The 12,942-nt window shown below is 59.3% G+C and overlaps 2 protein-coding genes across 2 annotated transcripts; one reads left to right on the forward strand and one right to left on the reverse strand.

Annotated features, from left to right (window-relative positions):
* Window positions 1–5,468: 5,468 nt before the first annotated feature.
* On the forward strand, window positions 5,469–8,506 carry ASB6 (ankyrin repeat and SOCS box containing 6; the record flags this gene model as incomplete). The annotated part of the gene is made up of 6 exons (XM_080708434.1): window positions 5,469–5,581; window positions 6,124–6,305; window positions 7,109–7,215; window positions 7,304–7,412; window positions 7,655–7,741; window positions 7,821–8,506. 6 exons carry the CDS (start codon window positions 5,469–5,471, stop codon window positions 8,504–8,506), a joined length of 1,284 nt encoding a protein of 427 aa, XP_080564560.1.
* Window positions 8,507–9,579: 1,073 nt separating this feature from the next.
* NTMT1 (N-terminal Xaa-Pro-Lys N-methyltransferase 1) lies at window positions 9,580–12,329 on the reverse strand (the record flags this gene model as incomplete). The annotated part of the gene is made up of 3 exons (XM_080708469.1): window positions 12,136–12,329; window positions 11,103–11,355; window positions 9,580–9,836 (listed from the first exon to the last, which is right to left on the reverse strand). Exons 1-3 carry the CDS (start codon window positions 12,295–12,297, stop codon window positions 9,580–9,582), a joined length of 672 nt encoding a protein of 223 aa, XP_080564595.1. The 5' UTR covers window positions 12,298–12,329.
* Between the last annotated feature and the right edge of the window lie 613 nt (window positions 12,330–12,942).

The raw sequence follows: 12,942 nt of genomic DNA on the forward strand, positions 1-12,942 counted from the left end.
CCTCCGCGAGCGCAGACCCGGGCCGCCTGCCGGGAGTCTGGGCTGGGGGGCTCGGAGCCCGGGCGGGGCCCACACACCAGCCAGGGTGGGGGCAGGCTCGGGGCTCCTGGGACCCATCCATCCCCACCCCGCTGGGCAGGGTGAAGCTCAGACGAGGCCTGGGCCGGAGCCCCTGGCTCCTGCCCCACCAGGACAGGCGGGGCAGGCGCGCCGTGGGGGCGGCCCGGGTCTCCCCGGGACCGTCAGGCCCTGTGTCTTGGGCCATACCCCCCGGGCAGGGCTCGGGGGTCTGGATTCCCGCCTGCTGGACTCTGCAGAGGAGCCCTGAAGGACTCCGAGTGCCCGCAGCGTGCAGATGGGAGCGGGCCGCAGGGCGGCTCCGAGGACCCCCGCCCCGTCCTCCTGGCTTCTGGGGGGGTTGGGGGCTCACCTCCCCAGGGAGAGGCGGGGGTGCGTGCTGGAGCGGAGGGAATGAGGGGTCCCACCGTGTCCCAGAGCCCCGGGGCTGCCTTCCTGGGTCCACCAGGGCCTGCTGAGCCCGCAAATGGCTCTCGGATCCACCCGCACTGATGGACCCCAGGACCCACGTGTGGCCTGGGAGGGGGGCTGCGGCCGGCCTGGGTCGGGGTCCCCTGGCAGCCGCTGTGGCCGCTCAGGGGCTTCTCCACTAAGCTTCTGGCTCCTGGAAATGCTCCTGGGCGCTGCCGCCGCCGCTGCCACTGCTACTTCTTTTTTTCTTTTTTTTTATGGTACTGGGGATTGAGCCCAGGGGTGTTCAACCACCGAGTACGCCCCCAGCCCTATTTATTTATTTATTTATTTATTTATTTATTTATTTATTTATTTAATTTTTTAAACATTTTTTTTTGTGGTACTGGGGATGGAACCCAGGGGCATTCTACCTCTGGGCTACACCACCAGCCCTATCTTATATTCTTTATTTTGAAACAGGGTCTCACTGAGTTGCAGAGGGCCTCACTAAGTAGCTGAGGCTGTCCCCGAACTGCGATCCTCCGGTCTCAGTCTCCCAAATGCTGAGATTACAAGCGTGCGCCGCCACACCCGGCCCAAATACCTCACTTATGAAAAGACTGATAAATCTAAAGAAAGAGCCAGGCATGGGGGCATGCCTGTAATCCCAATGTTTGTAAGGCTGACAGGAGGATATCAGGTTGAAGGCCTGCCTTAGCCAACTCAGCAAAACCCTCAACAACTTGGTGAGGTCCTCTTTCAAAATTTAATAATAACCCACGCGTGGTGGCACACACTTGTAATCCAGTACTTGGGAGGCTGAGACAGGAGGATCACAGGCTCGCGCCAGCCTCAGCAACTTGGAGGCTGTTAAGTAACTTAGTGAGACCCTTTTTCCAAATAGAGAATAAAATAGGGCTGGGGTACAGCTTGGAGGTAGAAATGCCCCTGGGTTCCACCCCCAGAACCATACACAAAAATAAGTGAATGAAGCTGGGCGTGGTGCCACACACTTGTAATCCCAGAATTTGGGAGGCTGAGACAGGAGGATCGCAGTTCGCAGACAGCCTCAGCTACTCAGTGAGGCCCTTTTTCAACTCAGTGAGCCCTGTTTCAAAATAAAAAATAGCTGGGCGTGGCGGCACACGCTTGTAATCCTAGCATTTGGAAGGCTGAGACTGGAGGATCGCGGTTCGCAGACAGCCTCAGCTACGTAGTGACGCCCTCTGAAACTCAGTGAGACCCTGTTTCAAAATAAAGAATAAATATATAGGGCTTGGGGTGTAGCTTGGAGGTAGAAAGTCCCTGGGTTCCATCCTCAGTATCACAAAAATAAATAAATAAATGAATAAATAAATGAATAAAGCCAGCCAGAGCCGGGCGTGGTGGCGCACACTTATAATCCAAGTACTTGGGAGGCTGAGACAGGAGGATCGCACAGGTTCGAAGCCAGCCTCAGCAATTTAGTGAGACCCTGCTTCCAAATAAAATATAAAATAGGTCTGGGAGTATAGCCCGGAGGTAGAAAGACCCTGGGTTCCATCCCCAGTACCACAAAAAAAAAAAAAAAAAAAAAAGGAATAGATAGGGGTCAGCGCTCAAGTCAGGCTCGAGGGCTCGAGGGACAGCCTTAATGGGAGGCAGATGGGGAAAACGAGCTTGCCCTTGCTGACAGGCGGGAGGTCAAGGGGCACGGAGCTTTCTGAAGACAGGAGCCGGGCCCTGGCTCCGCAGTGAGGGCCCCAGAGCTGTGGGAGGGAGGTCAGCTGCCCCCTGCACGTCCCACCCTCTGCAGCCCAGGAGCTGGTGACACGCCGGAGCTGCAGGCTAGCACGGAGTCCCTGCCCAGCTGGGCAACATCAGGCAACACGCACACTTCTCTGATCCTTGGTTTCCTCATTAGTGACGTGGGGACAATGTCACTTACCCACTAGGACTTAGTGGGATCAGCGTGTTAAAGGTTTCACGTAGCACCCAGCACACAGAAAGGGCACTACAGATACAGGTTAATACAATTTACTCTGTGACCACAGGCCCGCCATCTAGAGAGGGGCAGCAGAAGCTATCCACTGGGTCAAGACCCAGAGCTACGAGGACCCTCAGGTTATAGGTGAGAAGACAGAGGCCCAGAGGCCAGAAGGGCCATGCCTAGGCTCACCATAAGAGTAGTTTTTTTTTGTTTTTTTTGTTTTTTTCTATCTGGCATGGTGGGGCACACTTGTAATCCCAGCATTTGGGAGGCTGAGACAGGAGGATCGCAGGTTCGTGGCCAGCCTCAGCTACTTAGTGAGGCCCTCTACAATTTAGTGGGACCCTGTTTTAAAATTAAGAATAAAAAAAAAAGAAAAGAGAAAGGGGGTGATTTGGACAGAGACACAAACTCAAAGACAGAGGCCACAGGGACCAGGGGAGACAGAGACAGCCATGCGTCTCCAGAGGTGGAAAGGCTGGAACGGGTCCATGTTTGGAAGGAGCTTGGCCCACCCAGGCCTTCACCTGGGACTTCCCTGCCCCAGAACTGTGAGAGCCGAAGCCACAGAGCTTGTCACGCAGCCAGCCCTCAGAATCCGTGGATTCTGCATCTGTGGATTTGACCAATCGCAGACTGAAAACATTTGGAAAAAATTGTGCCTCTGTGAGCCGAGTACGGTGGCCCCCGTGGTTCCAGCTTCTTGGGAGGCTGAGGCAGAATCGCTTGAGCCTGGTCTTCAGGGCCAGTCCCGGAAACCCAGTAAGACTCCATCTCAAAAAAGCACAAACAAGCCCAGTGTGGTGGCACACACCTCTAATTCCAGCACTTGGGAGGCTGAGACAGGAGGATCGCGGTTGGCGGACAGCCTCAGCTACTATTTAGTGAGGCCCTCTGCAACTCAGTGAGAACCTGTTTCAAAATAAAGAATAAAAAATAGGGCTGAGGGTATAGCTCGGAGGTAGAATGCTCCTGGGTGCAACCCCCCCCCCCCAGTTCTGCAAAAGGAAAAAAAATATCTACATGGGCATTTTTTCTTGTGATTATTCCCCAAGCAATGGGACCGACAGAACCACTTACATAATACACTGCCGGAGGCAGTGTATGCTCTCTAGAGATGGTTTATAGGTAGACTCTATGTGGGGACTGCAGAGGTTAGGTGCAAAGTGTGTGTGTGTGTGTGTGTGTGTGTGTGTGTGTAACCCAGGGACAGTCTACCTTTGAGCTGCACCCCCCAGCCCTTTTTATTTTTATTTTTTAATTTCTTACAGTACTTCACCAAGTAGCTGAGGCTGCCCGTCAACCGCGCCACCACGCTCTATTTTATTTTTAAAATAATCACAGGTGCCGGGCATGGTGGCGCACGCTTGTAATCCCAGCATTTGGGAGGCTGAGACCGGAGAATTGTGGTTCACGGGCAGCCTCGGCTACTTAGTGAGGCCCTTCACAATTTAGTGAGACCCTGTTTCAAAATAAAGAATTAAAAAAAAAAATAGGCAGCTGGGCGTGGTGGCGCACGCTTGTAATCCCCACACATGGGAGGCTGAGACAGGAGGATCGCACAGGTTCGAAGCCAGCCTCAGCTACTTAGTGAGGCTCTCAGCAATTTAGTGAGACCCTGTTTCCAAATAAAATAGAAAATAGGTCTGGGAGTATATCCTGGAGGTAGAAAGCCCCTGGGTTCCACCCCCAGTACCACCAAAATAAATAGATAAATAAATAAGGCAGGGGTGTAGGTCGGAGGTCAAATTCCCCTGGGTTCCATCCCCAGACCCTCAAAATAAATAAATTAATAAAAATAAAATAAATCACTGGTTTGAGGCCAGCCTCTGCAACTTAGTGAGACCCTGTTTCTAAAAACAAACAAGCAAACAAACAAAAAACTAGGGCTGGGAACAAAAACAAAAATCCTAATAAAAAACAAGACAAGCTGGAAACCCCATTCTACCTTCGAGCTCCGCACCCAACTCTATTGTACGGTTATTTTAAAGCAGGGTCTCACTAGGTTGCCGTAAACCTCACTACTTGCTCAGCCTGGCCTCGAACCTGCCATCCTCCTGTCTCAGCCTCCCAAGTACTAGAATTCCAGGTGAGCGCCACCGTGCCTGGCTGGAACCTCCATTCTGTGGGAGCCGAGTGTCCCCGCGTCCCCAGGGCCCAGAGTCGTCTCTGGGATGCTGGGGCTGACGTCACCCTAGGGGGCTAAGGAGCTGCTGCCAGGTTCCTGGAGGAGGCGGGACCAGACAGCTGTCTGCTGTGGCTTTGACAGCCTGCCTTGGTTCTGCACAACTACTTTATTAACAATAGTCATTGCGAGCACTTATCCGGCTTTTGCTGGATACTCTACCCTGTTGGATCCCAATGGCCGGACCTGAGCATGCCCTAGAGTTTTGTGAAGCCTGCTTTGCTCAGAGTGAAGAGTCTTACTCTGTTCACTATGTAATGTTTAATAAAGAATTGCCGGGCGTGGTGGCGCACGCTTGTAATCCCAATACTTGGAAAGCTGAGACCGGAGGATCTCTGTTCGAGGCCAGCTTCGGCTACTTAGTGAGGCGCTCTGCAACTTAGCGAGAGCCTGTCTCAAAATAGAGAAGAAAAAATAGGGCTGGGGTGTAGCTTGGAGGTCGAATGCCCCTGGGTTCCATCCCCGGCACTACAAAAAATAAAAATAAAAAAGAATCGGATCGTGGTAAAATGTGCCTTTCAATGTCACTTCCTGGGCTGGGCAACTCTTGTGGGCCACGTGGACGCCAGGCGTGTGCTGAGGGCGTGGGGCGCCGAGCGGGGGCCGGGGCGGGCGCGGCGGAGCCCATTTTGCCGACGCGGAGGGAGACGAAAGGTCAGCAGGGCGGCCGCGGGCGGCGGGCGGCGGCCAGCTCGGGGCCTGGGCGCTGGCGCCGCCCCTCCCCGGCAGGGGGCGCGCGGACCCGGAAGCGGGGCCGGAAGCGGGCCGACGTCACTTCCGGCGGGCGCGGGCGGGCGCGGGCGGGCGCGGTCTGCGGCGCGGGGTCGGAGCGCGGCCGCAGCCATGCCGTTCCTGCACGGCTTCCGGAGGATCATCTTCGAGTACCAGCCGCTGGTGGACGCCATCCTGGGCGCCCTGGGCGTGCGGGACCCCGAGCGGCAGGAGCCGCTGGGCGGGTGAGCCGCGGGCGGCCTCCCGGGGAGGCGGAGGGTCTGAGGGAGGGAGGGCGCCGCCCGCCCTGGGAGCCCGAGCTCGGCGGCGGCTGGGGGGCGCGGGGCCGCGGGGCCCCCACAGGCCGTTTGCGTCGCCGTGAGCGCGGCCGAGTCTGGAGCGGCGGAGGGCGCGACCCGGGACGCGCGGGCGCCCCGCCCAGAGGAGCGGGCTGCGGAGTGGACGTGCGGGCCGGCCGAGCCTGGGCGCTCCGCGGCGCTGAGGGGGGCGGCGTGTCCTCCCCCCGAGGGGAAGGCCAGAGCGCTGCAGTCCAGGGGTGGAGTCCGTGTGTGCGGACCTCCGAGGACCCAGCCCGTCTGCTGGCATTGAGAAGGCCCCGCTTGACCGTCGCCTCACGATAGACCTCCTCCCGAGACAGACTTCGTGCCGAGAGAGTTGGGGCCTCGTTTCCATGGCGATCACTGCGGGGCACTGAGGCCCGCCGCACACGGGGCGCCCGTGGTGGCTCCACCCTCAGCCGCTCTGCCTCCCGCCTCTCCCGCCACAGGGCCGGTTCCGCCGCCAGCGAGGAGAGCCGAATCCTCCTCCTCACTGAGCTGCTGGAGAAGAAGGCCCTCTCTCCCTTCTACCAGGAGGGTGTGAGCAACGCCCTGCTGAAGCTGGCCGAGCTGGGGCTCATGCGGGCAGCTGACGTTCTCCTGCGAAACGGGGCCAACCTCAACTTCGAAGGTGAGCTGGAGCCCAGGCCAGGTGCGCAGGCCTCAGCAGGCGCTGCTCCAGGCTGGGCGACTTCCTGCCTTTCCTGGGGGGTGATGAGTGAGGAAACCCCCCCAGGATTTGATGTGGGCCTTTGATGGTGCTTGCCACCCCTGCGTCCAGAGCCGCTCGCTGCGCTTCGGCAGGTCCACTTAGCAGACATTCCCAGCTCTCAGGTCAGTCCCACTGCCTAGTGACAATGCAGCAGCGGGCACCGTGCCCGAGCCCTAGGGCGGGCACCTGCCACGTGCTGACCCCACGGCTTCGTGCATGCCACGAGGGAGACAGGTAAGCCACGTTTGGGATCATTTGCAGCAGGCCCAGGCCCTGGGTGGTGAGTGCAGGTGACAAGGGGCTGCCCTCCTGTCCTCTGGCCTTCCCAAAGGCAAGTGATCGGGGGTGGCAAGACACCCCAAGAGTGAGCGGGGCTCTCTGCTGTTCAAGGAGCAGCCAGGTGCATCTCCCCTGCCCCTGGAAGACCAGGGCCCGTCACTTGGGGACCCAGCCTCCAGGGCTTGCTGCATTGCTGGGCTCGAGCAGAGCCACCACCCCATGTGCTCCTCCCAGCAAGATGCCCCATTTACAGCCCCTTTATACAGAAGAGGAAACTGAGGCACAAACAGGTTGAGTGTCGTCCCTGCTGGACACCCAGGCCCCTTCAGCACTGGAGAAGACAGCTTCAGGGCACGTCGAGTGGGATGCTGGGCTGGGCTGAGGGTGGGCCCTGGACCCCAGGAGGCTCTGGCAGCAGGGCTCGCCCCACTCTGTGCCTTCAGACCCCGTCACCTACTACACGGCCCTGCACATTGCTGTCCTGCGAAGCCAGCCCGACATGGTGGAGCTGCTGGTGCGACACGGGGCCGACATCAACAGGCGGGATCGAGTAAGCGCGGGTCTGCCCACTCTGGGGGTGTGGCTGGCCCTGGCAGCCACCACCCCCACCCAGGCTGACCCAGTAGCTTTCTGCTCAGATCCACGAGAGCAGCCCCTTGGACCTGGCCAGTGAGGAGCCCGAGCGCCTGCCCTGCCTTCAGCGCCTCCTGGACCTGGGAGCCGATGTCAACGCGGCCGACAAGCATGGTGGGCGCCTCTGCAGGAAGCGGGGCGGCCGGGTCCTGGGTAGCTCGGGAGGGAAGCCAGCAGGGCTAGGCAAGGAGCGTGCATGTCGGCCCTGGCGTGCTGCTGCCCACCAAGAACGGGAGGCTCTGGGGATAAGGCGGTGCCCGTGGCCAGCTCCAGGTGGGGAAGGGCTCCAGCTTGGAGGCCCGGCTGGCTGGGGGAGCTGGGAAGCCGCACTCCCACTGCTGTCTCTCCATACCCAGGGAAGACTGCTCTGCTGCACGCCCTGGCCAGCAGCGACGGGGTGCAGATCTACAACACCGAGAACGTCCGGCTCCTGCTGGAGGGAGGTGAGGCTGCCGGGCCTCGCCCCTGGGGTTGCTGGGCCGGGCTGAGGCCCCTCCCTCCACGTTCTGATGGCTCTTCCAGGGGCAGATGTCAAGGCCACCACCAAAGACGGGGACACCGTGTTCACCTACATCATCTTTCTGCTCGGCGAGGCGGAGACCGTGACTGTGACTGTGGGCGGGGACAAGGAGGAGGCCCAGATGATCAACCGCTTCTGCTTCCAAGTCACACAGCTGCTGCTGGCCCACGGGGCTGACCCCAGCCAGTGTCCGGCCTACGAGTCCCTCATGCACATCTGCCTCAAGAAGTTCCGGCTGCATTTCCCTCTCCTGCGCTTCCTGCTCGAGTCAGGGGCCGCGTATAACTGCTCTCTGCATGGCGCGTCCTGCTGGGCGGGCTTCCACATCGTCTTCGAGACGCTGTGTTCCCACTCGGTGTGTGCCGAGGACGAGAGCCACTTGGACCTTCTGCGCAAAGCAGAGACTGTCCTGGACCTCATGGTGACCAGCTCCCGGAGGCTCCAGCTGCCCGAGAACTTTGACATCCACCCGGTGGGCAGCCTGGCTGAGAAGATCCGAGCCCTGCACGCCTCGCTGAGGCAGCTGGAGAGCCGCCCACCGCCCCTCAAGCACTTGTGCCGGGTATCCATCCGGCTCTACCTCCAGCCGTGGCCCGTGGATGCGAAGGTCAAAGCCCTGCCCCTGCCCGACAGGCTCAAGTGGTACCTTCTCAGCCTGCACAGCAGCAGTGGGGAAGACGACAGCTGACGGGCTTGGGCGGGAAAGGCCGGCCTGCTGCTGGACTAGGTGCTCAGCCTCCGGAGGGTCCTTCCACCCGGAGGTATGCGGTGCAGCTCGTCTTCCAGGGAGACTGCCACCCCTTCCCTTGGGCAGCACCCCAAGTTAGGGCCCACACTGGAAAGAGGCAGTGTAGGTTGGGGACAAGTTCCCTCTGTCCTGAGCGGGAGGGAGGCACAGGGCAGAGCAGGCGGTCTGCTGGGTTGAAGGTCCCAGGCCTGCGCTCTCCTGGCAGCTCTGCTTGGTGCCAAACCCGGGCCTGATACACCTTCCGGGAAGCAGTGGGGAGTGCAAAGCCCTCCAAGGTCTGGCTCGGGCAGGGAGGGCTCCCTGAGCAGGCCACCAGGACTGCAGCCGCCTGGCCCCTCACGCTCGGCCCTGCCGGTGTCAGGTTGTGTGACACCTTGGGGAATAAGCCAAGGGGACTAGCTTGACGCATTTATAAAATTAAACCAGTCCTCTTGGCCTCAGGGTCCTTGTGGAACATTCTAGCCCCTTGCCTCCTTCCTACTCAGGCCCGGAAGCAGGAGCAGCAGCGGGCCTGAGGAGATGCGCTCACTCCCGTAAAGCACCACTCGACTGCCACAGGCTTTCAGAACGTCACCTTTTTATTTCCAACCAAAAATGTCCTTGAAGGTGCCCATCACCTTAAAGGTCTCCATGTGTGGCACCACCCGGCAAGTGCCAGGCTGGGCTTGCCTGGGCCAGCAGATCCCTGAGCTGCTCTTGCCACTAGGCGCAAGGTTCCTTCCCCCAGGCAGACCCCCAAACGGAGAAACCACTGAATTCCCTCGAGGGGGCAGCGATGCCCCGGGGCTCACATAGGCCGCACTGGCCTCCGCACCTGACCCGTGCCTTGGGGCGGCAGCAGCACCCTCCCTGCTGGGTCCCACGTGGCCTGTTAAGAAGCGAGGCTGTGCGCGAGTGGAGGGCAGACAGGTATATTTAGCAGCCCCCAACACTGCTGACCCTCAGGGCGGCCTGAGTCTCGCTGCCTGCCAGCCCTGCCTGGGCTCTGGTCCCTGGCCTTTCCCCGTCCCGGCTCATCTCAGGGCAAAGCTGTATACGTGGTAGATCTCGTCCGGGAGGTTCTCCTGCCTCTCCTCAGCCAGCAGGCTCAGGCCTGCGCTGCGGATGATCCTGCGGACCACGTGGAGGTCCCTGCACACACTGCTGTCCACGTCATCCAGGATCACGCCCTCCTGGGCCATGTTGTCCTTGATGACGATGATGCCATTAGGGCGCAGGCCGCGCTTGCAACGCCGCAGGAACGCGGCCAGGTGCCCGTCAGTCAGGTGGCCTGTGGGGCAGAGGCGCGCTCACTGGGAGGAAAGGCTTTCAGTGGCCACTTACTCAGCCCACCCCTGCCCAGCGCCCTGCCCACAGGTCTGCGGCTCAGCCACCCCAAGCCCAGGTCCTACACAGAGCACCCTGAGGTGGAGGCAGGGACTCGCCCTAACTGGGCGCCGTCCGGCCTTCCCACACCATGCCCCCCCACTCCTGGGGCCTGGTGGTCTAGTGACTGTGCTACAGGACGGCCCAGCACCGGCTCAGTAACTAAAGTCTACATGAGCCAGGTGTGGTGGTGCACGCCTGTAACCCTGAGACTTGGGAGGCTGAAACAGGGGGCCAACTTTAGCGATGTAGTAAGACTTGGCAACCTAGTGAGACTGGTTCAAAACCAAACAAGGGGGCTGGGTGCGGTGGCCTTTAATACTAGTACTTGGGAGGCTGACACCGGAGGACCACAGGTTCAAGAACAGGCTCGGCAAGTTGTGAGACTCTCGCCGGTCTAAAGAAACCCTTTTTCAAAATAAAAATAAGAGCCGAGCGTGGTGGCACATGCTGTGTAATCCCAGCACCTGAGAGCCTGAGATGGGAGTATCGCACAGGTTCGAAGCCAGTCTCAGATACTGAATGAGGCTCTCAGCAACTTAGACCCTGTTTCCAAATAAAGTATAAAATAGGTCTGGGTATAGCTTGGATGTAGAAAAGCCCCTTGGTTCCACCCTCAGTGCCACTAAATAAATAAAAAGCAGGGGTTGCTCAAGGCAGCCATGGCTCATACTTCCCACCTCACTTAAAACCTCACAAAACTCAGCCAGGCATGGTGACGAACACTTGTAATCCCAGCATTTGGGAGCTGAGACAAGAGGATTGTGGTTTACAGTCAGCCTTAGCTCTGTAGTGAGGCCCTTTGCAACTCAGACCCTGTTTCAAAATAAAGACTAAAAAATAGGGGGCTGGGAGTGTGTGTAGCCCAGAGGTAAAATGCCCCTGGGTTTCAGCCCCAGTATTGGGAAAAAAAAAAAAGGGGGGTACTTAAGAAGCTGAAACAGATCGCAGGTTAAAGGCCAGCCTTGGCAACTGAACAAGACTAAGTATCTTAGACCCTGTTCCTAAATAAAAAATCAAATAGGGTAAGGGGTGTGTTTCAGAGGTAGAATGCTCCTGGGTTCAACGTCCAGTACCAAAAATAAAAAGCTTTCAACCACAAGCTATGCTCTGCACTGAAGGCACCGAAGCCTGGGAGGAGAGCTGCGGGACAGCGTGGGGGGACCCTCACCTATCACCCACTGGATCCAGATCACGTCATAAGAGCCAGGCTCGGGGCTGAAGTCCTGCAGGCCACAGCAGAAGTAGTTGCGCACCCTCTTGCCCTCCTCCCCGAGGTAGGTCTTGGCTTTGGCCAGGAAGTCCTCGGTCACGTCCACCATGTCCACCACTTTGAAGAGCGGCAGCAGCAGCCGCTTGGTGATCCTCCCAATGCCAGCCCCGCAGTCCAGCGCACACGAAGTTCCTGTCTTGTTCGGGCCTTCCTACAAAGCAGAGAAGGCATATGATCCACAGGGACCCCATCACTGCAAAGGGCCCTTCTAGAGCCCCAGGAACTAGAAGAGCCAGGTCCTTGGCACAGGCTGGGCGGAGGTGAGGCAGGACACTTGCTGGGCCGCGTGTTTCTAAGGTGCCTGCTTCGCTTAAAGACTCAAAACAGGCGCATTAACCTGTCACTCCAGAGACCACAGGAAAACAGCAGCACAAAATAAGAATTCAAAAAGCCGGGTGTGGTGGCACACATCTGTAATCCTGGCTTTCGAGAGGCTAAGACAGGAGGATCACGGTTCACGGACAGCCTCGGCTACATAAAGAATAAAAAATAGGGCTAGGGGTGTAGCCCGGAGGCAGAAGCCCCTAAGTTCCATTCCCAGCACCCAAAAAATTCAAGTGGGTAATGGAAGAGGGGGAACTGGTGAACAATGTTGTGAAGACCAAGTGGGGAGAGCGGGGACAGCTCCAGGGAAGGCTCCTGCCCCGGGGGCCCCACACTGCAGAGAGCGGAGACCACAGCAAGGAACCAGGAGGCTGCGTCAAGGCGGCAGCCAGCGCCCACGGGCACAGCACACCTCACCGCTGGCTTTCAAATCGAATGGCCCCCGAGCCCCTGGCACCACCGCCAGCTCAGTGCCCCGCCCAGGAGCTGCACCCCTGCACCCCCAGGTCTTCGGGGCCTCAACGGCTGCACCAACAGCCCGGAGCCTGCAGTGTGACGTGTGAGTGGCCCCCACTGGGCCTCCTGGGGGCACATCAGACCTGCCTACCCTCAGGAACCTCTGCAGGAACTTCCGGGAGCTGCTGAGGTCGATGTTGGAGATGTGGCCGTACCCCCCGAGCATGCCGTCCACCGTGGGTGGGATCTGCTTCCAGTAGGTCTCGGCCTTCGAGTAGAACTGCTGCTCGTCCTCGATCACCGCGCTCGTCATGCTGCCCCAGGCGTGTCTGCCCAAGCTCCACACCCAGCCAGACAACTCCTGGGGCGGGGAGAAGAGGAGCAAGTCGGGCGGCAGCAGGCACAGGGACAGGGCCAGCCACGCGCAGGCTGAGCCACAGCCCTGCCTGGTGCTGGGACGGGACTCTTCACCCTGCTCCCGCCTCGCGGTGACAGTGCCAGTCTCCTGCCATCCACTCATTTTGCAAAACTGCCTTCCTATTCGAGCAAGAGACCCTGGTTCTGTCTTCCTGACACCCTCGGGGGCAAGCAGCCCTGGGCGCTGAGCCCTAACCTGCACTGAAGGGAGGGGACCCTGAGCTGCGGCCCGGCCCCTTAGCTCCCGCAGCACAGAGGCGGGCTGGCCCTTCATTCTCGAGCGGAACTGTGCCAGGCACCATGCAGCGAACGGGGCACACACAATGGAGGACTTGGAAGCACCAGCTGCCAAGAGCCGCACATGAGCCGGCGCTGCTGTTGGGCGTCAGGAGAGGCACCCAAGGAAGACACACTGGAGGGCCAAGACAGCGGGCCCAGCTAAGGCCTGCAGGAGCTGGGTGTTGGGGCTTCTCGGTCCCCTGGAGTGTGAACTAAGGCCACACGGGGAGGGGCAGAAGGCCTCCCCAGCACCGCAGGGGCG

This window comes from Muscardinus avellanarius, assembly GCF_963383645.1.
Source record: "Muscardinus avellanarius genome assembly, chromosome: 13".
Classification (NCBI taxonomy): domain Eukaryota; kingdom Metazoa; phylum Chordata; class Mammalia; order Rodentia; family Gliridae; genus Muscardinus; species Muscardinus avellanarius.